Source organism: Trachypithecus francoisi, unplaced genomic scaffold (assembly GCF_009764315.1).
Source record: "Trachypithecus francoisi isolate TF-2019V2 unplaced genomic scaffold, Tfra_2.0 Lachesis_group12, whole genome shotgun sequence".
In the NCBI taxonomy this organism is placed as follows: Eukaryota; Metazoa; Chordata; class Mammalia; order Primates; family Cercopithecidae; genus Trachypithecus; species Trachypithecus francoisi.
Window position 1 is genome coordinate 63,026,222 of NW_022681457.1, and position 22,326 is coordinate 63,048,547.

A 22,326-nucleotide genomic window follows, 5' to 3' on the forward strand; every position below is an offset into this window, starting at 1 on the left:
GGGCCTGCGGCATCTTTGTAAGCTATTTAAATCTATAAATTTACAACATCTTCTGCATATATCAAGTAATTGAACTAACTGCGGGGATGTAACTTTAATGAGAAAATTTCCCCCTTTCTCCTGTAGTTCGAGTTCGAAGATAAATAAATAAATAAAACCTTCCCTTAGGAGAAAAGTTTCGGCTGATTCCCGTGTGAAGAAGTTACGGAAGCGCGGTCCGGACGCTCTCTCCACGCGGAAGAGGTCCTCTAGTCGAGGGAGAAAGGCCCCCCCACTCACTTCACCTTCCTCCCACTGGCACCCCGAGTTCCCCTCACCCCAGCTCCAGGCCGACCCCGAGCGCACCCCCACCCCGGGAGTGCGGCCGCTAGGGGGCGCCCAGGCCCGGCCGGAGCTCGGGGTCGGGGCCCAGGCGCCGTTCCGGCCCGAGCGCAGCCGCCCCGCGGCCTCAGCCGGTCTCCGGCCCGGGCGTCCCAGGAGCCAGGCGGGGGCGCAGCGCCGGCCGGGCGCGCGCTCCGTTTCCTAGGAGCGGGGAAATGGTCGCGGAGGAGGAGGAGGAGGAGGCACGGGCGGGGCGCAAGGGAAACCGGAGAAAGAGGAAGGGGAGGAGGAGTGGGAGTGGGAGAAGAGGAGGAAGGGGCGGCCGAAGTGGAGACCTGGGAGGGGCGCCCCGGGCGCGGACCTCGGCCGCGGGGAGTCTTGGCCGCCGCCGTCTCCATCGCGCCGCGCGCGTAAAGGAAATGGCGCGTCTTGCCGCGAGCGGTCGGCCCGGTGCCCCCGCGCGTCCCTCCCCCGCGGTGGCCGACCGCGTGTCCGCAGACGTCACCGGAGAGGGGCAGCGGGGCAGGGACCCTGGGAGGGCGGCCGGGGAGCGGGGGAGGGGCTGCCTGGCCCCCGGCTCCGCTCCAGCCCGGGCCGACTCGCAGCCCAGTTTCTTCCCAAGTCCCGCCCCCAGCCCCGGGCGCCGCGGCGGCGGCTGCTCTCCCCTTTGTAACCGAGGAGTCAAGAAATGTGAGAAACGTGCCCTGTGTTACTTATTTGGGAGCCGAAAATTTATGCCCAGCTGAAAGCGCCCGGGGAAATATTACATCAGATGAAATGACAATGATTAAAATCAGCCTCTCCCCCGCCCCCTCCCCGAGCCCGGAGGAGGCCCGGGCGCCGCGTGGCCGGTCGGCGGGGGGCGGGGGGCTGGGCCGCGGAGGGCGCTGGGGCCTGGGCGCACCGCTCCCTGGAGGGTCCTGGCCGCGGCCCCGGCGGGAAGGCGCGGGCTCTGGGAGAGGCGGGTGGGGATCGCCCGGCGAAAGGAGGGGAAACGACGCGTTTTTGTCGCCGAGCGCGGCAGGCGCGGGCGCGCGAGCTAATTGCGACTCTAATCCTCTGCCCCGCGGCGCAGCCGAGCCCCGAGCCAGGAGTCGCCGCGCGCGCCCGCTCGCGCTGGGTAATTTGGGGCCGGATCGCTGCCCTTTGCGTCCGGGCTGGGCCGCGGCAAGGCGCGGGCTACGGGCTGGAGTGGGGGGCTGGTTTTCTCTCCAGCAATCGAAGGAGGCCGCCGGAGAGAGAGGAGGGAGGAGAGGAGGTGGGAGCCGCGGGAGGGCAGCCGGAGAGCGGCGCGAAGAAGAAGAGGAGGAGGCGGCGGCGCGGCGGCGGCGGCCGCGGCCGCGAGGAGGGGAGGAGGCGAGGGGAGTGTGGGGAGGGGAGGCCCCGGCGCGCCGCGCCGCGAGGGGCCGCGCGAAGCGGGGGCCGGGGCGGGAGGGGTGGGTGGGGGGAGGGTTGGGGGCGAGAGAGAAAGTAACTCCAGGACGAGACCGGAGCGACCCGCGCAGCGAGCATAGGCGGCGAAGCTGCGCCCGGCGCCCGAGACCGGCGGCTGCGGGGGGCGGGGGCTGCGCCCGAGCCCGATCTGCCGCTCCGGCTGCGAGGTAAGCCCAGCGCGGGCGGCCACCGCTCAGCGCCGCGCACCCCTGTCCCCGAAGTGGCTGCGATACTGAGAAAGTCGCCCGGCCAGGGTCCGGAGCTGGGCGGGGGCGGCCGCTTTGTCCCTCTGCTGGGCGGCGGGGGCTGGCGGCGCGGGGGCGCCCAGCACAAAGGCCTGGTGCGAGAGTGGGGCTGCCCACGTGGGCTGGTCCTGGCCGCGGGTGGACCCTCCCCACGCGGGCGGGCTCGAAGCTTCCTGCCGCGCGGTGTATGTGTGTGTGTGTGCGTGTGCGCGCGCGCGCGCGCGTGCAGGTCCCCGCACTCTGGCCCCTGTTCTGGGCCGAGCGCCCTGCAGAGCTGGCGAGTTTCCGGGGTCGGAAACGGGCTCACGCAATTGGGGCTTCGAGGTGCACAAGGCCCGGCTTGGCGCCCAAAATCAGAGAAAGTCTCCAGCGGGACAGATGTGCGTCCTCTGACGCCCACCCCAAGAGTCCGAAAGCTGGCAGGAGGGGCTGTCGCGCTAGTGGTGGTCCCGGGTGCACAGGGTTTGGGGCTGGGAGAGGGCCGCGATGAGACGGGATCGCCGCCTGCAGATCCGGTTCCCCGCTGCCCGCCCGCACCCCCTGACCTGGACGCGCGCACCGGGCACACTCGCAAACACACCCGGGGGCGGACCCCCGCCACTGCAGCGCCTTTCTGTCTTCTGGCGGCCCCCACCCCCGACTGCAGAAAGATAAGCTTCAAGTTTTCGCTTCGTATCTCAAATGTGCATGAAGGAATTTAACTGCACGAGTGAATAACAGCATTAGTTTCAATTAATTTTTTTAATCCCAGCAACAATAAACTTTGAGAACAAAAGCGCTTTTACGTCCTTAATTAGGCGAGCTTCCCATCTGTGGTCTCCAAGTGTCTGCCTCTTGATTTAACTTTGTCCCCGCCCCGCCTCCACCGCAACCCCTCCCAGCCCAGCCCGGCGCTTCGGGTGCCGCGGCCACCCCGCCCTGCGGCGCCTCCAGCTCTGGCCCAGCCGTCTCCCGTCGCCCCTAAGTTCACACCGGCCGGCTGGCTCCGCGGCGGGGCGGGGTGGGGTGGGGGAGCTGGCGCGCACCAGGTGGCCCGCCTGCCTCTCGGGGGCCACCCCTGGGACAACTGTGCAGGTCCCCGGGACTCGCCCCGGGCCAGCGCCCTGAGTGCGGAGCCGAAGGGAGCTTGAGAGGCGCCTTCTGTTTACCTTTTATGGTTAAAATAACAGCTTAGCAAAAAAGCGACTTCACGAAGAAGCGATTTAGTGAAATCGTCTCAAGCTGCCGCAGCTCAGCCAGTTTAATCACCCCCAGAGAGCCGAACAACTGCGAGCGCAATGGGACACAAAATCATTTTGTGTGTAAATGAGCGTGGCATTCTGCACACTTCTCTCTGCTCGGGCGGGCGGGGCTCGGCGGCGGGCGGGCGGGGACCCGGGTCTCCCGCCGCAGCTGGAGAAGCGGGTCACTACCGGGCCAGTTTGGAAACCCGTGGGCCCTCCCGACCACTATCGCTGAGGCCCCTGCAACAGGCGGGCCAGGGCGCACTGGGGCTGGGTGGTGGGTTTGATGCTGGTGCTGGTGGAATGAACTTATATCTCTCACTGCACCCACTTTTGTGCTCTGACTTAAGCAGTGGTCTCGGAAAGAAGGTCGTGGTCCTGCACGGATGCGCTTGTTGGGGGAAGCCTTGGAGATTCACGGCAAGGCGTAAAGCCTGGGGCTTCCAACGGTAAGTTTCTAGTTTGCCATGAACATCAGGTTGTGCTTGGGAGGTAAAAGGGGCTAAGAACGGTGGATCGGCTTCTGTGATGGGGGCTTGGTGTTCATGTCACTTTGGAATAGTGTCCTGGTATTGGGTAAAATATATTGCAGTCCGCTTTGATAGAATTTCAGCCAGAATTCCTTCCTGTTCAGTTTATCCTCAGCGCGTCTTCCCTTCTGACTCCTCCCCCAGCAGAGCCTCCTAGGGCAGGATAATCCGTTCCTGAGGTCTGTTTTGGTTCTCAGAACTCCTTGAGCTAAGTGACCTGGTTTTGTTTTTTTAAGCTTCTGGAACTCAGGAATGCCAAGAGCAGTGGACTCTGAGCCCACAGGCCCCAGTGAGGGTATATATTTACACATCACTGTCTGCCCATTGCAACCTCCCACCCCAGTTTTATGTCAGGAAACTTCCCCGGGCACTCAGGGCAGAACAAGTCACAGGAGAGCAACCTTGCTTACGTTTGCAGGATTTGATTCTCATTGGATTAAAATTGGATGTTGAATTTCAAGGCACAAATTTTGATACCAGAGTTTTAATGGGAAAAAGCAATCCCATGGGTCCCAAGAATTTCATGTGGTTGCTGTCTTAAAGACTAAACCTTCAAGAGTCGTCCAGCGTAGGTTTGTGGAAGCCAGTGTCTGTGGATGTGTGAAGGGGGGTGACTATTCACGTGCAAATCTCCTCCTTCCTCCCTTTTGAGACAGCTGTAAATCAGTGAATGGGGCTGCAGAATCCTGCCCCTCCTGCTTAGGGCCTGCAAAGCGCCCCTGGGTGTGGCTTCCAGGCACTGAGGGACAATCTTATTTCAGGTGGCTACAGCACAGAGGAGAGTCACTGAGTGCTTCTGGGGAGGAGCAGTAGAAAGGGTCCATTGGTTGATCTGCTTGCTCTCTGCTTCCTCCTGGCCATCTCCTGATGCCTCAGGGGTATGTGATGGTGAGGGGTCTGGAATGCATTAGGCATAGACAACACCACTCTGGGAGTCTGGGGAGAAACTGTGAGGTGCAGACTAGGCAAACAAAGACAGGTTTTCTCTGCTATTGGGAGCCACAGAGAAGAGGTGGCTTCCCAGATGACTTGCCCTTATCCGTGTGCCTGGACTTCTGCATAAAGGCTTCCCTGTGTCTAGCCAGATGCAAGATGTATCTTGTCACCATGGGGATGGTACTAAGAGAGGTCCTAGGTTCCCTGGCCCATGGAGGGTGAGGGGTGCTTTCTGAGCCTTGGTCCACGAGGCTTTTGCAAGAGGAGACACGCTTGGTAACATGGCTTGAAACGAAAATACCAGGAAAATCTGATTTGTTCTGAAACATTTTGGGGCAATAATGGTGAGCATATGTTTCAGTGCTGTCATTAGGCGAATTAGCAGACATGGAGCTGCCCAGAAAACACGTGTGAGTGTAACTGTGTGTGTGTGCATGTGTATATGTGTCATCTGCTACAGCCTGGAGGCCTGCTTTGGGGTGTGGAGACAGATAGAGAGATAGTGGTGGTGGAGTCAATCAGGGAGGGCTGCATGGACCTCGCAGGGTCTCAGCATGCAGAAAGAACGATTCTAAGTGTCTTTGACTCCATGGTAGATGACTATGAGGAATAAGCCTTCTCTGGTTTCGTGGATGCCTCCCGCAGATACTCTGGGCAGGGATGGAAGCCTAGATGCCTCACCGCAAGGAGCGGCCGAGCGGGTCCTCGCTTCACACACACGGCAGCACCGGCACCGCGGTGAGCCTGCAGGGTGGGCTGGGTCCCCACCAGGGGTCCCCTCTTTCCCTTCTTCCCCAGCACCTGTTCACTGGCTGCCCTTCCTTGGGGCCATGACACTCAAGGTGGCTGTTGACTGGCTGTAGGATTATGTATTTTTGAAACAAAAATGCTCTTAATTTGATGTGAAATTTACTACATGTATAAAACTCAACGCCTTAGGTGCTGAGGAAGTCACTAATTTAGAGGTGTCTCGTTACTGAGACAAACTTGCAAAAAACCCCTGAATCCCAATTCACAAATTGGTGATTCGTTTGTCAGGGGATATTTCACATCTAACACATAAGCCCATGACCTTTAATTAGAATTTTGCAGTTTGTTTTATGCCCCTGGAGGCTGACACCTTGAAAAATTTTTTTTCTTGGTTTCTTATTGCTAATAAGCATCTTTCTTTTTCCCTCTGGTACTTTGAAGAAAATGATGCAAATACACTTAATTACAGTGGTGGCCATAATTTGTCAGCTGAATATGTGATCAGGCACCGGCAGAAGTGATCTGATTAGATCTGTGATCACACTCGCAATAAAGGGAGCGCATGGCCATGTTGTGGAGAAACTCTTGTGTTCCGCTTTATTTCCATCTCTAGGAGGGAGGAAACATGTCCCGGCTGTCTCTCACCCGGTCGCCTGTGTCTCCCCTGGCAGCCCAGGGCATCCCCCTGCCAGCGCAGCTCACCAAGTCCAATGCACCTGTGCACATCGATGTGGGCGGCCACATGTACACCAGCAGCCTGGCCACGCTCACCAAGTACCCTGACTCCAGGTAAGAGTAAGCCCCTTGAAACATCAGGCACGTGTGGGTCACGGCAGCAGCTGTAATCTGCTGCCTGGGGGATGGGGTCTCTCCCCGCTGTCACTCCACCCACCAGGCTCTCTAGGGTGCACAAGCTGACACAGCCTGAAGGAGCTAGGGTTGGGGAGTGCGTATCTGCCTGTTGAAAGCTGCTGTGCACAGAGGCTTGTGACCCTGACTTGGCGGCATTGGTAGTGCAAGGTGGATCTCCTGACCCACCTTCAGGGGCCTAGGGCTTATTCAGAGGCAGCCCTGCCTGAGCCCGCCAGCAGCGGGCTGGATAGTCTCACGTACCTTCAAGGTTCCTCTGGAGCAAGACTTAGGCCTGGCCTCTGCAGAGGGTCATTTATGAGTGACACTGAGTAGGTAAGTCTTGGGGTTATGGGGGTGGGTATTTAATCCTATTTCCTATTCCACCCCTGGGAAATTCACAAGGGGAGGAAGGAGGAGCTGCAATAAGCAGCAGTGTGTCATCTTTGTCATTTTCGGTGGCCACTGCTGGGCCCTAGAGGCTAGCAGCAGGCTTTCTGTGGAGCTGGTGTTGCAGTGACTAACTAGGAATGAACCACATACCTCAGCAGTGGATAAAGGATCTCAGGCCAGGACTCTGGTTGGGGGCTCACAGGTACCCTCCATGCTGCTGAACTTACAGGCTGCCCAGGCCCTTGGGCCTGCGAGAGGTGCGGGGTGCTGGGTGCTGCCAGCTCTCCTGCTCTTCCCTGCAGGGCGTTTCTCTCCTGGGTGAGGGACCTGCTTTCCCCGTTGGCACGGCAGCAGGACTGACCCGAGGTGGGGTGGGTCTCTGAGCAGCTTGCTCAGCCGAGGATGTTTGCTCCTGGCACAGAGAGGCGGTCACTGCTCCCCTGGGGCTGCTAAAGGCTGAGCGTGGGAGGGGCCAAGGCTGCGGGCATCACCCCTGTGTTATGCATTTAAAATAACAGGAGGAGTTAATTAATCCCCCAGACACTAAGGGATCGTCTCTGGGGAGCATATGTGGCAGGCTGCATTGTCACTGGTGTGGTGGCTCAGAGCAGGGAGGATGGTAGTACGTGGAGGTGGCTTTCCGAGCCTGTTGGGGCTGCAGGGGAGTCCGTGCAGGGGCTGGCGTGGTCCCTTGAGGAGGAAAAACTGGAAATGGATGCAGGGTCTAGTTCCAAATTCAGAGAGTCTAGGGTGCAGATGGTGACTGGTGTTCCAGTACCCCGGGTGGACAGAGACTCAGCCTAGGGGCTTGTGGGGTGGGGACAAGAGCCATGGGGCCAGGTGAGCAGTATCGGTCTGTGTGCTCACTCACAGAGCCCTGTCTAGGATGGGAGATAGATTCTGCTTATTTAATTTCCATTTTGCCTTCTGCGGCATTTCCGAGTTGTTTGAGATAGATCATCCCTTAATCGGTTGACGACGTTTGTGAGTGAAATTCATAAAACCTTTGCCCACAACCCCCTCTGAAGAGTGTTTCTTGAAATCAGAGTTGTCTGTCTGGAGTAATCACAGCCCAGGCCCTGGGGGAGGCGGGTGGGAGGGGCTTCTCATTCTGGGCTCTTGGCTGCTGCCTGGGAGCAGGAGGGCAGGGGGCCATCTCCCCACACCCAGCCCCACTGTGCTGCTCACCCATTGCTCTGTTCTGGTGTAGGGTGTGCTCTCATGGGGAGCTAGGGCCCCTGTGGCCCTGTGATCTGGCACTTGGGACCCTCCTGGTGTGCCCAAAGGGTGGCAGTCTGTGTTCGTTCTTCCCCATGGCTGGGGCTCAAGGTGAATCTGTTGCTCTGCCTGGATGGCCTCTGGCTGCCATGGGGGCGCCCTGCAGGCCTGAAGCTTTGGACTAGAGACCAGGGATGGTGTGACCTGTAGGACAATCAGGGGCCAGGGGGCCGGGGGGCCTGAGAAGTGGGTCAAGCAGCTGTGCTGGCAAGAGCCCCTCGGATCTCTCTTGTCCTTCTTGTAGTGGATTATTATAGTATAAGCACTGTTTTCCACCAATTCTGGAAAAAAATCAGTCTCACCTAGTGTCACTGATCTATGAGACACCTGGAGATGAAAGACTAAGAGTGTTAAGGTCCTCAGGGTATTTCTGGATAGTGGTGATGACCTGCCCTAGGCAGCACTGTAAAAGCTGGGACCTCCACGCTCAGTTCCCACCGGGACTCTGCCTGGGCTTCTGGGTCTCGGCGGTCAGGGTGGCCTGGATGCTGGAGAGCCTCATGCCGGGTGCCTCCTCTGGTCTGCCTAGGAGCAGTCACTGCTCCTCACCTGAGACAGCTGAGCGCAGCCGGGGCTGGGAGTGGACTCCCTGGGCCGGCCCCCTTGCTGGTGTCCTGCCTGCTTGACACCCATTAGATGCTGCCAGCACAGCCCACTCTGACATCCATCCTGACTGTGGGAAGCATCAGATAAAGATGGCCAGGAGCTTCAGAACTCTTAAAACCTGTTGCCTGAAACAGCCAGGAAATTGGAGCCAGAGCTTAAAAAAAAAAGGAAATAAACAAAAAGACGAAGGCCATCCTGATATTCCCCCTTGTGCACATAGGGCGGGTGGTTGGAGGCATCTTTTCTGCCCCGGAGGGTCCCAGCTGTTGCAGCATGAACTGGTCACCTAATTCCATGGAGGACTTCGGAAGCCGGCACCTCAATCCCTGCAGCCTCTCTCAGAGGGTGACCTGGGCCGTTTTCCATGGGGAACGTGGAGCCCCTGACAGAGCTGGGAACTCACACCTGCAGGGCTGAGAATGGCTGGGGGCTCCTCCATGGTGATTATCCTCACCTTTCCTCAACCTGCTCACGTCCTTGGCAGCCTTGGACGCCGAGGGCATGAAAGGCCTCTGTCCTAAGAGGCTGCAGCTGCCAGTTGATCCAGGAGTCGACACTGAACCATGGAAAGATCTAGAATCAGCCTGTCCTGAAATAAGGCAGATGGAGAACCTTCTAAACTTGGACCAATGAGACAACCAAGAACCCATCCAGTCCTGGAATGTGGGTGCATCAGGAGTCTTCTAGACCAACAGGACCAGCTAGAGCCTCAGCCAGACCTGACGTCAGAAGGGTCGGGAACTCAGCCAGGCCTAGAAGGCTGCCTGCTTACATGGACTTTGGAGCTCCACTGGGAATGGTGGGGAGAGTTCCCAGAGAGCCCGAGGGTTTGGATCTGCTGACTCACCTATGGATGTAGCTCTTACTTCCCACCGGTGCCACACATGGACCTCAGCCACTTGCCAACCACTGCCCATGGTATCTGGCAGCCTGGGCCGGACCCATCTGTCTCCAGGAATGCCGGGTGGCCCTCACTCTGACATCTGGATGCCCACGCTCTGCTAGGCCAGGTCCTAGGGCCTTTGGAACTGGAGCCAGCTGTGGAACCCACAAGCCTTTCCAGCAGGGGCTGTGACCTGCAGTGCCATTGTCACCAGGCCTGGGGGTTGACAGGGCTCTTCGGCTTTTACAGCTCTGAGATGAATTGTATCTGGGTGGCTGCAGCTCTGGTTCCACAGACTCGGGCTCACAGCAGACTCTGACCTCCCCATGCCCATGCATGAGACAGCCTTGCCCTTTTCTTTCTTTCTTTCTTTCTTTTAAACAACAGTATTTGGCTTTCTTGGTCAGGCTGGAGTATGTGGTGCGATCCCGGCTCGTTGCAACCTCAAACTCCTGGACTCAAGTGATCCTCCCACCTCATCCTCCCAAGTGGGCTACAAGTGCATGCCACCATACCCAGCTAACTTTTAAATTGTTTGTAGAGATGGGGTCTTGCTGTGTTGTCCAGGCTGGTCTCGAACCCCTGGCCTCAAGCAATCCTCCACCTCAGCTTCCCAAAGTGCCGGGATTACAGGTGTGAGCCACGGTGCCCAGCTAAACCGTGCCCTTTATACTACCCTGCTAGGACAGAAACCCGCACCATGTTCCCAGAGACTCCATACCTGGACAGACCATCATGGCCAATGCATTGAGTGTGCTAGGCCATCAGAGCATAGGATAGTGTGGACGGGAGGCCCTGAGGGCAGACTTGGGGGCTCTAACCCCCTCAGCTCCTGCCCAGCTAGTGTGTCCTGGGTGCAAGTGGCAGTGGGGCAGGGCCCTGGAGGCAGCTGACTTGGAGTGGACAGAGGAGTGGGCTGCTGTTGGGACAGGGGGCATCCCTGCAGGGGTCCCTGCTGATGCAGGCAGAGAGTGAAGGGTTTAGGCTCCAGCTTGTGTGCAGGCCAGGCTGGGAAGCCTAGGTCCCAAGCTGGAGCTACTGTTCTCCCAGCTGTGCAGAGAAGCTGCCACCTTGGCAGGGTCCAGCTGGGCTGCCTGCTGAAGGATGTGGTGGTGCTGCCTTTGGGGAAACGATGCCAACCTCCCTCCTGTTCCCAAGCCAAGCCCTTGGCTATCCCCAGCCCTCTTTGGGTTTCCTAGTTATCCATAGCTCGACCTGGGGTCTGCCAGGGCAGTTTCCAAACCAGAGCTGGCCGCTCTGGGCACTGGCGAGGTGGTATCAGCCCTGGCTCTGAGACCTGGCCCCTTCTCCCTGGAGTGGACAGGGACAGGCATCAGGGGCTCCCCAGGACCCTTCTCCCAGTCTTGCATTTGTTAGAACTACTGCCCTTCAGAGGATAGGGTACCGGCACCTGCCTTCTCTCCAGTCCCCATCCCCCACCGCTAGGTGTGGTATGCATACACTCTGGCGTGTGTGCACATATGTATGCACTGTGGCGCGTGTGTGTGCATGGTTTCTGTGTGTGTACATACTGGCGTGTGTGTATGTCTGCATTGTGGCGTGTGTGCAAGGGCCCTGTTGCATGTGTGTACTGTGGCACACTTGCCATCCCTCCTGTCTGCCTCTTTTTTCTCCCCGTGGGCTCCCTGAGTGAGCGGCAGTGGGGGATTTGTGCCGTCATGTCTCTGGGTACCTGGTATGGACAGGTGCGTGTCCTTTCCTGGATGTGTCTGGGACTGCGTGATATGTGTGTGTTGGGAAGGAAGGGACTATGTGACCCCGTGCCTGTTGCACAGGCCTGTTGTGTCTCACACTCGTTTACATGGGTTGGGTGGGGAGGATGTATGTCCTGGCTGGTTTACTGGGTGTGTGGTTGTTGGCAGGGGTGTTGGATGGTTCATGTGCATTTTCTGGGTGGATCTGTCCGGCAAGGGTGTGTGCACCAGGCCTGTGGCCAGCTGGTTTGTGTGTAGGGGATAAGGTGCCTGTGTCTTGCCATAGCTTTCCAGGCCTGTAAAATAACATGTGTTGGCGGGCTGGTGTGTACAGCTGGGTGTGTCCCTCTCTGGCTGTGACTTGCGGGTGTAGGCAGGATGTGTGGTGTGTCCTGTCAACTGTAGCCTGGCTGCCCCGGGTGTGTGCAGATGTTGCCAGGCCTGGAACAGTTTCAGAGTCATCCATGTCAGGTCCCTCGTCCCTCCAGCCGTGTGGGCCCTAAGGAGTGGGGGCAGGGCGTGGGAAGACAGGTGGACTTGTCCCCATCCTTCAGACGTCCCACCTCACCTGTCTCTCCTAGAATAAGCCGCCTCTTCAATGGCACTGAACCCATCGTCCTGGACAGTTTGAAGCAACATTATTTCATTGACCGGGATGGGGAGATTTTCCGCTACGTCCTGAGCTTCCTGCGGACGTCCAAGCTGCTGCTCCCGGATGACTTTAAGGTAAGTCCATGGCTGGCGGCCCCCCTGCGCTGCCTGTGCGATGGCATTACACAGGGGACGCTGTGACTTAATAAATGGACCCCTGGTTGTCATGGTAACCATAAAAAGTTAAACGATGAAGCCGAGGGCTAAATCAGTTTTTCTAAACTAATTTTGTTTTCTCACATTTTTAGCTTATTTATCAGGGTATATAACAACAATTAAGCTGCGGAACGTACCTCAGCTGAACATTTGTCGTGTTTAAACATGGGTGCGTGCCAGCGATATAGTAGTTAGAGGTTCATAAATCTGTTCCATCGGCTGGGCGCGGTGGCTCATGCCTGTAATCCCAGCACTTTGGGAGATCGAGGTGGGTGGATCACTTGAGGTCAGGAGTTCGAGGCCAGCTTGGCCAACTTGGTGAAACCCCATCTGTACTAAAAATATAAAAATTAGGCCGGGCACGGTGGCTCATGCCTGTAATCCCAGCACTTTGGGAGGCCGACGCGGGTGGATCATGAGGTCAGGAGTTTGAGACCAGCCTGGCCAAGATGGTGAAACCCTGTCTCTACTAAAAATAGAAAAATTAGCCAGGCGTGGTGGCAGGCCTGTAATCCCAGCTACTCGGGAGGTTGAGGCAGGGGAATCACTTGAACCCAGGAGGCAGAGGTTGCAGTAGGCCGAGTACTCTAGCCTGGATGACAGAGCAAGACTCCATCGCAAAAAAAAAAACAAAAAAACAAAAAAAAAAGAGGAAAAGAAAAGAAAAAAATAAAAGGATAGCTGTAATTAGACTTTGAAAAATAAAGTATTAAAAAAATACGAAAATTAGCCAGGTGTGGTGGCAGGTGCCTGTAACACCAGCTACTTGGGCAGCTGAGGCAGAAGAATCTTTTGAACCCAGGAGGTAGAGGCAGAGGTTGCAGTGAGCCGAGGTCACATCACTGCACTCCAACCTGGATGACAGAGCAAGACTCTCTCTCAAAAAAAAAAAAAAAGGTCTGTTCCGTGTTGGGCAATTTGCAGGGAGAAAAGCCCTGATGACCGAAACAGATACCCTTTAAACAAGGTGACCTCCAGGTCTCAGGGTGAGCCCGTCAGGGCAGGTGACCTGGTTCCCTGGGTCCTGCCTCAGGGCTGAGCCCCTCCCACGTGTCAGGGACCCTGGGAGGAAGGAAACTCAGGCTTAGGGTCCACTGGCATGAACTAATACTAGCAAATATCTGTCCTTCCTTCCTTCATTCCTTCCTCTATTCAAAGGACCAGTAGCCCTGGGGCCTTGTCTTTCATCCAACTCAGTTACTGGGTGCCAGCCACTACATTCAGGCTGAAAACAGTGAAACACACACATTAGACCCTGCCCCACAACACTTACAGTCTAGGGGGCAGGCGGATACTGAACTTGAATTCCATGTGACCTGGGCTGGGTGGGTTTGAAAGAAACGACGTTCATCTGGGTGGTAAAGGCAGAATGGGGCCAAACAGGTGTGACGGCCTTGGTGCAGGGGATGGGGGCGGCAGATGGCTTGATGCATTCCAGAACTGGAAAGAAGGTGTCAAGCCTGGAGCCTTATGGCCTGGGAGGGGAAGGGCAGGAAAGGAGGCTGCTGTTTGATGTCAGGACCTTGGCAGGTGGCCCAGAGCCTGGCATTTAACTCTGAATGCAGTGGAAGGGGTGTGTGCAGGGGAAGGGCAGTTAGGTCTGCAAATTGGGAAGATCTCTCTGACTGTTGTGTGGGGAAGGAGGCAGGGAGGGGCGGGGGTGGGTGCAGTGAGGCAATTATGGATGAGGCCCCTTCCCCAGGCCAAGGGAGGCTGGGTGGAGGCTTTGGATGGACCAGGATGGAGATAGAGAAGATGGCGCAAGGTGGCACATCAGACTTCTGTTTAGCACAGGCACAGTGGCTCATTACGGTCATCCCAGCACTTTGGGAGGCCAAGTGGGGAGGATCCTTTGAGGCCTGGAGTTCAAGACCAGCCTGGGCACATAGCGAGACCCTGTCTATACAAAAAATTTTTTTAATTCAAAAAGGCCGGGCGCAGTGGCTTACACCTGTAATCGTAGCACTTTGGGAGGCCGAGGTAGGTGGATCACCTGAGGTCAGGAGTTTGAAACCAGCCTGACCAATATGGTGAAACGCCATCTCTACTAAAAATACAAAAGTGAGCTGAGCATAGTGGTGGGCACCTGTAGTCCCAGCTACTTGGGAGACTGAGACAGGAGAATTGCTTGAACCCAGGAGGCAAAAGTTACAGTGAGCCGAGATCGCACCACTGTACTCCAGCCTGGGCGACAGAGCAAAATTAAGTAAGTGAGTGAGTGAGTAAGTAAGTAAGCACCACTGCACTCCAGCCTGGGCAACAGAGCGAAATTCCGTAAGTAAGTAAATAAATAAATAAGCAAGCAAGCAAGCAAAAGCATGTGGTTGTGGCAGTGTAAAGGGCCTCTTGCAGGTGCCCCGGGGCTTGTGGCTTGAATTCTGAGTTGTTAAGTCAAGGCCCGGGGTGGACCAGGCTGTGGGAGTAGGGTTTCTGCCCCTGCATGGGAGAGCTGGTGGGGCATCAGATGGAGAAATTCTGGACCATGACAAAAGGTGGGGGTTGTCTGGCATGCAGTTATCATTTAAAATCTCAGGAGAATGGCCAGGAGAGGTAGCTCACACCTGTAATCCCAGTGCTTTGGGAGGCCAAGACAGGAGGATCATTTGATCCCAGGAATTCTAGACCAGCCTGGACCCTGTGTCTACAAATAATAATTATTATTATTATCCTGGCATGATGGCTCATGCCTGTAGTCTCAGCTGCTTGGGAGGCTGAGACAGGAGGATCCCTTGAGCCTGGAAGTTCAAGGCTGCAGTGAGCTATGATCACATCACTGCACTCCAGTGTGGGCTACAGAATGAGACCCTGTCTTAAAAAATAAAATAAAAATCTCAGAAGCAAGTGAGAGTGGAGAGAGCAGAGGCCCAGGATAGATCCCTGAGGAACCCTTGCATGGGGCAGGAGAGGCAGGATAGGCCACTGACCGATGAGAGGCCCAGAGGTCAGTGTTAGAATCTAGGCCTCCCTGGAGGCAGTTCCAAAAGCCAGGACCAGCAGGTGGAAGGGACTTAGGGCCTGTAGGTCAGGGGGCTGGGCTTCCTTGCCTCTTCCTCAGGCATGAGTCATGGGACCTATGGGACCTTGGCCACTCCTGGTGGGATGGGTATGGGTGAGCATGTATGGTGTGCATATGTGACCTGGGGCATGGGCCACTATCAGTGCCTGAGGGACAGTCTGTGTGAGCCTGCTCAGCCCAGAGGGGGGCTGCCTGGCAGGGGGCAGGCCTCCCCTCCCTGGACACTTTATCACACTCTGCTTGTTTGGGCAGGGGCTGGGCCAGGCACTTGGCACATCTTGCATCCTTTGATCCTCACTTTAATTCCCTGAACTGGTTGTTTATATCCGTTTTATACATAAGGGAACTGAGGCCGGGCACAGTGGCTCACACCTGTAATCCCAGCACTTTGGGAGGCTGAGGCGGGTGGATCACATGAGGGCAGGAGTTCAAGACCAGCCTGGCCAACATGGCAAAACCCCGTCTCTACTAAATATAAAAGTTAGCTGGGTGTGGTGGCAGGTGCCTGTAGGTCCCAGCTACTCGGGAGGCTGAAGCATGAGAATCGTGCAGTTTGCTTTGAGCCAAGATCGAGCCACTGCACTCTAGCCTGGGTGACAGAGAGAGTCCGTCTTTAAAAAAAAAAGGAACTGAGACGCTCAGTGATTGAGGTATAGAGGGGTTTAGAGGTCTCAGGGCTGGTTGAAATAAAGGTGAAATGATAAAGGTGAAAATGTGACCCAGGCAGGCCTGGCTGGAGAAGAACTGCTTTTGCTTCCAGGTGGGCTGTGAGCTTCTCCAGAATAGGCACAGGCCGGCTGCCTTGTGCCCAGCATGATCTCTTCTCTCGGTGGGATTCTAAGCCATCAGCAGGTCCCTAGGCACAGGCACAGCCTCCTCCTTTAGTGGAGCTTCCGGTCTTTCCATGGGGAGGCTTCACTGCCCAGTGCCTGGGGCCAGATGGAAGGGTTCAGGGGGGCTGGCACAGGTGCACATCAGCGGCTGCCCTTGGGACAAGGCTAGGTTCCTTATACTTGCAAACACTCAGTTGCCCCATCTGTACAATGGGTGCAACCGGCCCAGTCCACACGATGCCCTGGGAGTCGCAGTTCCTGCAGAATTGGTTGGAACCAGCAGGCCGCCTCCCACCTCCCCCTTCCCCTGCTCCCCCCACCCACCCCTACCCCGACACCTACATCAACACCCTGTGCGCCTGTCCCCAGGACTTCAGCCTGCTGTACGAGGAGGCGCGCTACTATCAGCTCCAGCCCATGGTGCGCGAGCTGGAGCGCTGGCAGCAGGAGCAGGAGCAGCGGCGCCGCAGCCGGGCCTGTGACTGCCTGGTGGTGCGCGTCACGCCCGACTTGGGGGAGCGGATCGCACTCAGCGGCGAGAAGGCCCTTATCGAGGAGGTCTTCCCTGAGACAGGAGACGTCATGTGCAACTCCGTCAACGCCGGCTGGAACCAGGACCCCACGCACGTCATCCGCTTCCCGCTCAATGGCTACTGCCGGCTCAACTCGGTACAGGTGAGGGCTGCGCGCTGCCCCCTCCCCGCCGCACCCCCGGTGTCCGCAGAGCCCTCCAGGGGCAGAGTGAGCTGGAGGGAGGCGCGATCCCTGAAGTGGTGAAGCCCTCCGTGCCATCCTACAAAAAAGGCAACAATGTGTGGATGCATAATTTATATTCCTCTCATAATTAAATGATGGTGCCTGGGGGATGGACTTAAAAAAATCGATCTGAACTTTTTTTTTTTTTTTTCCCAAAAGGATGTTCTATAAAAATGGCCCAGAGTATTTTCAACAAAGCGTGCTTCATTTTGACACCCACATTCTGACTTTGGATTTGAATTAAACCCAGGCAACAGGCAAGGCAGGACAGAGGCTGAGTGGAAAGGTGGCCTGGAGCCCCCTCCCTCTCCCTGCTGACCTGGGAGCCATAGGCACCCACCAGCTGCCAAGAGAATCCCTGGACCAGCTCTTCCTGGATGGGTCCAAGAATTGGACAGCTCAGATGGAGTGAGGGCCTATTTTCCAACAGCTCTTCGCAGACCCAAGAGCTTGGCACATTTCCGGTTTAGGGTAGAATGGGCTTTGCAGGGAAGAGGTCCCCCCATGCATGCATTCCACAGCCTGTTGGTCAGAACTTGCTAGTTGCAGGAGGCAGGTGTTACACACAGTCATCAGAACTCACCCTCACAGAGACACAAACGCACATAGTTGTGGACGCCTGCAGAGACTCAAATATTGAGAGGACTTCTCCTTTTTCTCTCCCTCCAGAGCTCCCACTAGCTGATGTGCCCCCAGGCCTCAAACCACCTGGAATGCACAGCTCAGGGAAGCCGCTGGATGCCTAGAGGCGGAAGGACAGGGAACTCTCCATTATTGGGGCAGGACTCAGTTAGGCAGGATGCTCGGGGCCATGTGTCTGGAGAAAGGGCACAGGTTACACCCTACAGAAGAAAGAAGGGACCCAAAGGCTCTTTTTGCCTCCTGGAATCAAGGCCCTGAGGGCAACAGAATGGTGACCTGGATGGGGTCATGCAACTGGGTTTGGTAACCTGAGGGGTCACTGGGCCTGGCAACTTCTGTCCCTCTGATGGTGGAACCCAGCACGTGGTTCTGTAGGGACCTTTGTTGGTGAGCGAGACTGATACCATCACAGGAGAAGGTGCTCTGGCTGGCTGCCCCAGCAGGCACCCACCTGCCTGCCAGGCCAAGCCAGGTGTCCTCTTGCAGCTTGGCCTTGATGACCTCTGTTTCTTCCCGGGCAGGTCCTGGAGCGGCTGTTCCAGAGGGGTTTCAGCGTGGCCGCGTCCTGTGGGGGCGGCGTGGACTCCTCCCAGTTCAGCGAGTATGTGCTTTGCCGGGAGGAGCGGCGACCGCAGCCCACCCCCACTGCTGTTCGGATCAAGCAGGAACCCCTGGACTAGGCCCTACTTCAGTGCCTACCTGGGCCCCCCCAGGAACCTGGAAACAGTGCTGGGGAGTTCTGCCTGTGTATGCTTGGCCATGGGCATGAGACTGAGGGTGAGGCTACAGGGTCCAAAGCAGGCCCAGCAAGCACCAGGGCCCCAGGTGTCATGGCAACAGAATGTAGGATGCTGGAGGCATGCCTGCAGAAGGACTGTTGATGTGACCCAAAGATGCAGCAGTGGGAACTTGGCTGCCAGCTCTCCCAGCCCCTCAGCTTCCCAGCCTGGCGCAGCATCCTGTGAGGCCCTGGGGCCCGCTGGGGTGGGTTTGGAAGAGCTGTCTGCAGCTACTTCAGAGGAGCTGTTTATCCCTCTCCACGCAGGGCAGACTCTGGCGGGTCTCCTAGCGTCCGAGATGGCTTATTTTTCTACAGTATTTAAAATGGATGCAACCCTAACTGCAAAAGTCAGAGAGGCTGACAAGGACCAACGCTTCTTTATCTGGTGCTCAGTTCTCAGTCGGATGTGCAGCATGGCTGCACAGCATGGCCACAGGGTGGACCAGCTGCCTGGCATTCAGGCCTAGATGCCTGCAGGGCTGGGGCTCTCGGGACAGATGCAGGGATGTGTGCTGCAGGGCTGCTGGGAGGAGAGTGGTGGGGGCCTGAGGGCTGAGTGACTCTGTAACCACCTGAGACCTTCACCTTTGCTGCCGTCGGGGGCTCAGGCTGCACTCCCCGGGTCACCTGACCTCCTACTGCCCGGGGGCTTCTGGTTCTGTCTGTGTGGACTGGCACCTGGGCTGCTGGAGAAATCTCCTCCCATTCGGACCAGGCTCAGGGCTGCACCTTACCTCAGGAATGGGCCCCACCACAAAGGGGCCCATCTGTCAGCAGCGTCTTCTAGGTCCCCAGCTCAGGGAGCCATCCCCAGCTCCAGTTTTCTCATGCGAATATGCACAGAGTTTTAATTAAACTTGTTACACTAGCCTGCCAATGAGACCTGGACACAGACAGACCTGGCGCTCTTGACCCCCGATTCCAGTGAGGACTGGCCCTGAGGAGTCCTTGCAGACCTGCTGCCCCCACCATGACAGGCCCAAAGATGGACACTGCCCCCCTGGCCTTGTGACAGCTCCCGGAGTGTTCTCCAGTGGAGAAACCACAAAGGACTGGAGGGTGGGGCTCCCCAGCTCTCACCATCCTGTGTACAATGGCTGTAGACTTGTATATGGCTCCTTTAATATTGTAAAGATGCTGATGTACAATTGTCGTGCGTTTGTGTGAACACATTGTGTTCCCAGTCCATGCCATAAATGATGCTCTCAAGCAAAAGACTGGAGGCTCTGTCCTGTGCAGAAGCAGCAGCCGGACTCCCGCATCCGATGTTGTGCAGGGAGGTTTGGGGGCAGAACGGATTCCTCCCTTGGATCCTTCAGTTCACATCGAGGAATAACCTGCAGCGGTGGTGGGGGAAGGTCAGTCACTGGGTCTTGAGCTTGGTGTTATTTATTGCATTTGGTTGTCTGTCCCCTCCGGGCAGCACAGATTCTGAATCCTGATTCACAGCCCCTAGCCAGATGGGAACTGGGAAAGAGACAGAAGGCGTCTGGGTGCTTTTGAACCCTGTCTTAAATGTTTGGGATTTTCTCTCTCACTGTTCCTTGGTTGGGGATGATGTCCTCTTTAGACCCCCATGTAATGGTGTGAGAAGGTGGCAGGCGGTGGCTCAGGCCAGCCGGGCGGGGGGGAGCCGAGTCGCGCTGCCAGCGTGAGACCTGCAGTTCACCTGAGCACAGAACGAGATCTCAGTATGCCTCTATGTAAACAGATTCACATAGGCCTCCAATTTTAATGAGACTTTTTGCATTTTTTTTCTCAAAGCCCTTATGTTCTAACCCATGAGAACCATTTTACCTGCCCCCTAAGGGCCACCAGCTTCGACTTGCCTCAGGGGACAGCCGCACAGACCAGCCGCTCCCTGTCCAAGGCCGCAGAGCAGACGCCATTCCATTGTACAATCGAATTTGCTGGACAAACTTGATAGGTTTCTTTGCTTAGCAACGAGCCTATAGTTGGCATATCTGCGTTTTGGCATCTGAGGCTCCCATCTGAGTGGAGGAGAAAGTGTTGTGTTTATTAGCAAGGAAGTCTTGTGAAAACAGCTCGCTGCTGTGTGTGTTTATGGATTTTTCTGATATAACAGCCAGCATGGTTACTGAGTGGTAGAGATTCTCGAACATTCTCAAACTCTCTTTTTGGGTAAAGCATTGTGCTAAAAATAAAATGTATTAATAAAGAAGGGGAAAAAGGAGTAACTACCTGACTAAATGTTACTCTAATTTATTTATTTCTTTACTAACTAAGTAAAACCAGGAAGTATGATTTTACATCAACCAGAGAATTTCTGAATTTACAGAGAAATACTGTGTTCCCATAATGATGCTATGATTCTAATATATCTAGTCCCCATAAACAGTAAGTACAAATTATCATTCCTTTAAAGCATTTTTACACTTCCTGGAATGAGTATATTATAAGCAATCTTTTGTCAAATGCCAGCAGTATAAATGTTACTTCTGCTCTTTGTAAACCTCAAAACTCATTATTCTTGATTATAAGCAACTGGACAGAATCGTGCCAAAGCTTCCCAGTTTCCCACCAAACCCCTGCCAGTGAGTGCAGAGAACTCGCAAAGCCACAGCAGGTGGCCCCAGCCACTGTCCCACTCACAGGGGGCCCAATGCCAGGTCACAACACTAATAATATCTTTCAAAAAATGTGTCTTTTTTTTTTTAAGCTACTGCTTGACTGTTCCTTAGAATAAATAAAGGATATTTTATAAATTACAGCTCTAGCCCTTGGTTTGTAATTCACGGAAGCAGCCACAATCAGGTACTCCGGCATGCGTCCTCGGGAACCAGCACTCCCCACACTTGGGACCTGGTGTGGCTACTGAATAGGACCTTAACATCCCAAGTCCCAAATCCCAAAGCTTCCTGATTTGAGGACCGACCAGAGAGCAGCAGTGTGGTCTCTATGCGCTCGGTGCACATGCTGTTGGCAGATCTGGTGGGAAAGGTGGTACAGGCATGGCCTCCCTTCACCTCTCCAGACCCCCAAGCCTGGACTCAAGTGTTCAGGCTGTGATGAGCGTGTTGCACTATGTTGGTTTTGCATATGTATATATCTGTGAACCAAACCACTAACACATTTTAAAAAAGGAAAGTGAGCGGGTCACAGTGACTCACGCCTGTAATCCCAACACTTTGGGAGGCTGAGGCGGGAGAATTGCTCGAGCACAGGAGTTCAAAACAAGCCTGGGCAATCTGGTGAGACCCCATCTCTACAAAAGAATTTAAAAATGAACCAGCCATGGTGGCCTGTGCCTATAGTCCCAGCTACTCAGGAGGCTGAGGCGGGAGGATCACTTAAGTCCAGGAGGTTGAGGCTGCGGTGAGCCATGTTCGCATCACTGCACTCCAGCCTAGGCAACAGAGCAAGCCCCTGTCTCAAAATAAAATTAAAAAGAGAAAGCACAGCTGAGTGTGGTGGCTCACGCCTGTAATCCCAGCTCTTCGGGAGGCCGAGGTGAGTGGATCCCCTGAGGTCATGAGTTCAAGACCAGCTTGGCCAACATGATGAAACCCCGTCTCTACTAAAAATACAAAAAAAAAAAAAAAAAGCCAGACGTGGTGGCATGTGCCTGTAGTCCCAGCTACTTGGGAGGCTGAGACACGAGAATCGCTTGAACCCGGGAGTCATAGATTGCAGTGAGCCAAGATCTCACCACTGTATTCTAGCCTGGTGACAGAGCGAGGCTCCATCTGAAAAAAAAAAAAAAAAAGGGAAAGAACAGATGTGAGAAATGGGGAACTGTATCCATTAAGCCACTGACCAAGAGAATATTTAACTTGACTAAGCCCATCAGAGCCTGCTGTCTTCCCCTCCCTGGAGGTCAACCCACGTTCTCGGGGGAATGCTGTCTGCCAAGATGGCCCCATCCCATCAAGCCCTGCCTTCCCTCCTGATTCTCCGGAGACAGGAAAATGGCTGCATTGGCCCTGGAAGATACTCAGTTTCTCCTAAGTAGATGACCAGGTGGAAAATACAAAAATGGGAACTGCCAGGGGATATTCAGTTGGAGGCAGGAAAACTGCCTCAGTTCAAAACAATAGGGAGGTCTAGACAGAGAGAGGGACAAGTGACGGCCAGAGAAGGCAGCTGCTGGCCTGGATGGAGTGTTGCCTCTGGGCTGAGGTAGCTGTTGTAGGAAGTAGGATGTCACAGTTTGATGGCCATCTCAAGGGGGGTTGGCAAATGTGTTTAGCCACGAGGCTCAAGTCAGTCAGGTAATATTGGTCTTGTCACATGTGTGACGAGAATGTGGGTGGCTCTCTTTGCTCACCCCAACCCCGCCCAAAGGAGGAGACTCATTGTAGAGAGAG

The 22,326-nt window shown here is 55.8% G+C and overlaps 1 protein-coding gene across 8 annotated transcripts; it reads left to right on the forward strand.

Moving 5' to 3' along the window:
* Positions 1 to 647: 647 nt before the first annotated feature.
* On the forward strand, positions 648 to 20,727 carry KCTD15 (potassium channel tetramerization domain containing 15). Of its 8 annotated transcripts, none has more exons than XM_033225640.1 (8): positions 648 to 1,441; positions 3,574 to 3,672; positions 4,515 to 4,631; positions 5,335 to 5,427; positions 6,053 to 6,228; positions 11,745 to 11,889; positions 16,189 to 16,494; positions 17,739 to 20,727. In XM_033225640.1, the coding sequence occupies exons 4-8, from the start codon at positions 5,362 to 5,364 to the stop codon at positions 17,895 to 17,897; spliced, it is 852 nt and encodes a 283-aa protein (XP_033081531.1). In that variant the 5' UTR covers positions 648 to 1,441; positions 3,574 to 3,672; positions 4,515 to 4,631; positions 5,335 to 5,361; the 3' UTR covers positions 17,898 to 20,727. The 8 variants fall into 8 exon arrangements, with proteins under 8 accessions (XP_033081531.1, XP_033081527.1, XP_033081528.1 ...); XM_033225637.1 differs by lacking the exon at positions 648 to 1,441 and adding an exon at positions 1,737 to 1,922; XM_033225638.1 differs by lacking the exon at positions 648 to 1,441 and adding an exon at positions 1,737 to 1,922 and having other exon boundaries at positions 3,577 to 3,672.
* Positions 20,728 to 22,326: the final 1,599 nt, after the last annotated feature.

What these genes read in the sequence shown, in the direction of transcription:
- KCTD15 (XM_033225640.1), top strand. Translation starts at nt 5,362, where the DNA reads ATGCCTCACCGCAAGGAGCGGCCGAGCGGGTCCTCGCTTCACACACAC. An exon ending in ACGGCAGCACCGGCACCGCG is followed by an intron (nt 5,428 to 6,052) that starts GTGAGCCTGCAG and finishes TTCCATCTCTAG; the next exon opens with GAGGGAGGAAACATGTCCCG. An exon ending in TGCTCCCGGATGACTTTAAG is followed by an intron (nt 11,890 to 16,188) that starts GTAAGTCCATGG and finishes GCCTGTCCCCAG; the next exon opens with GACTTCAGCCTGCTGTACGA.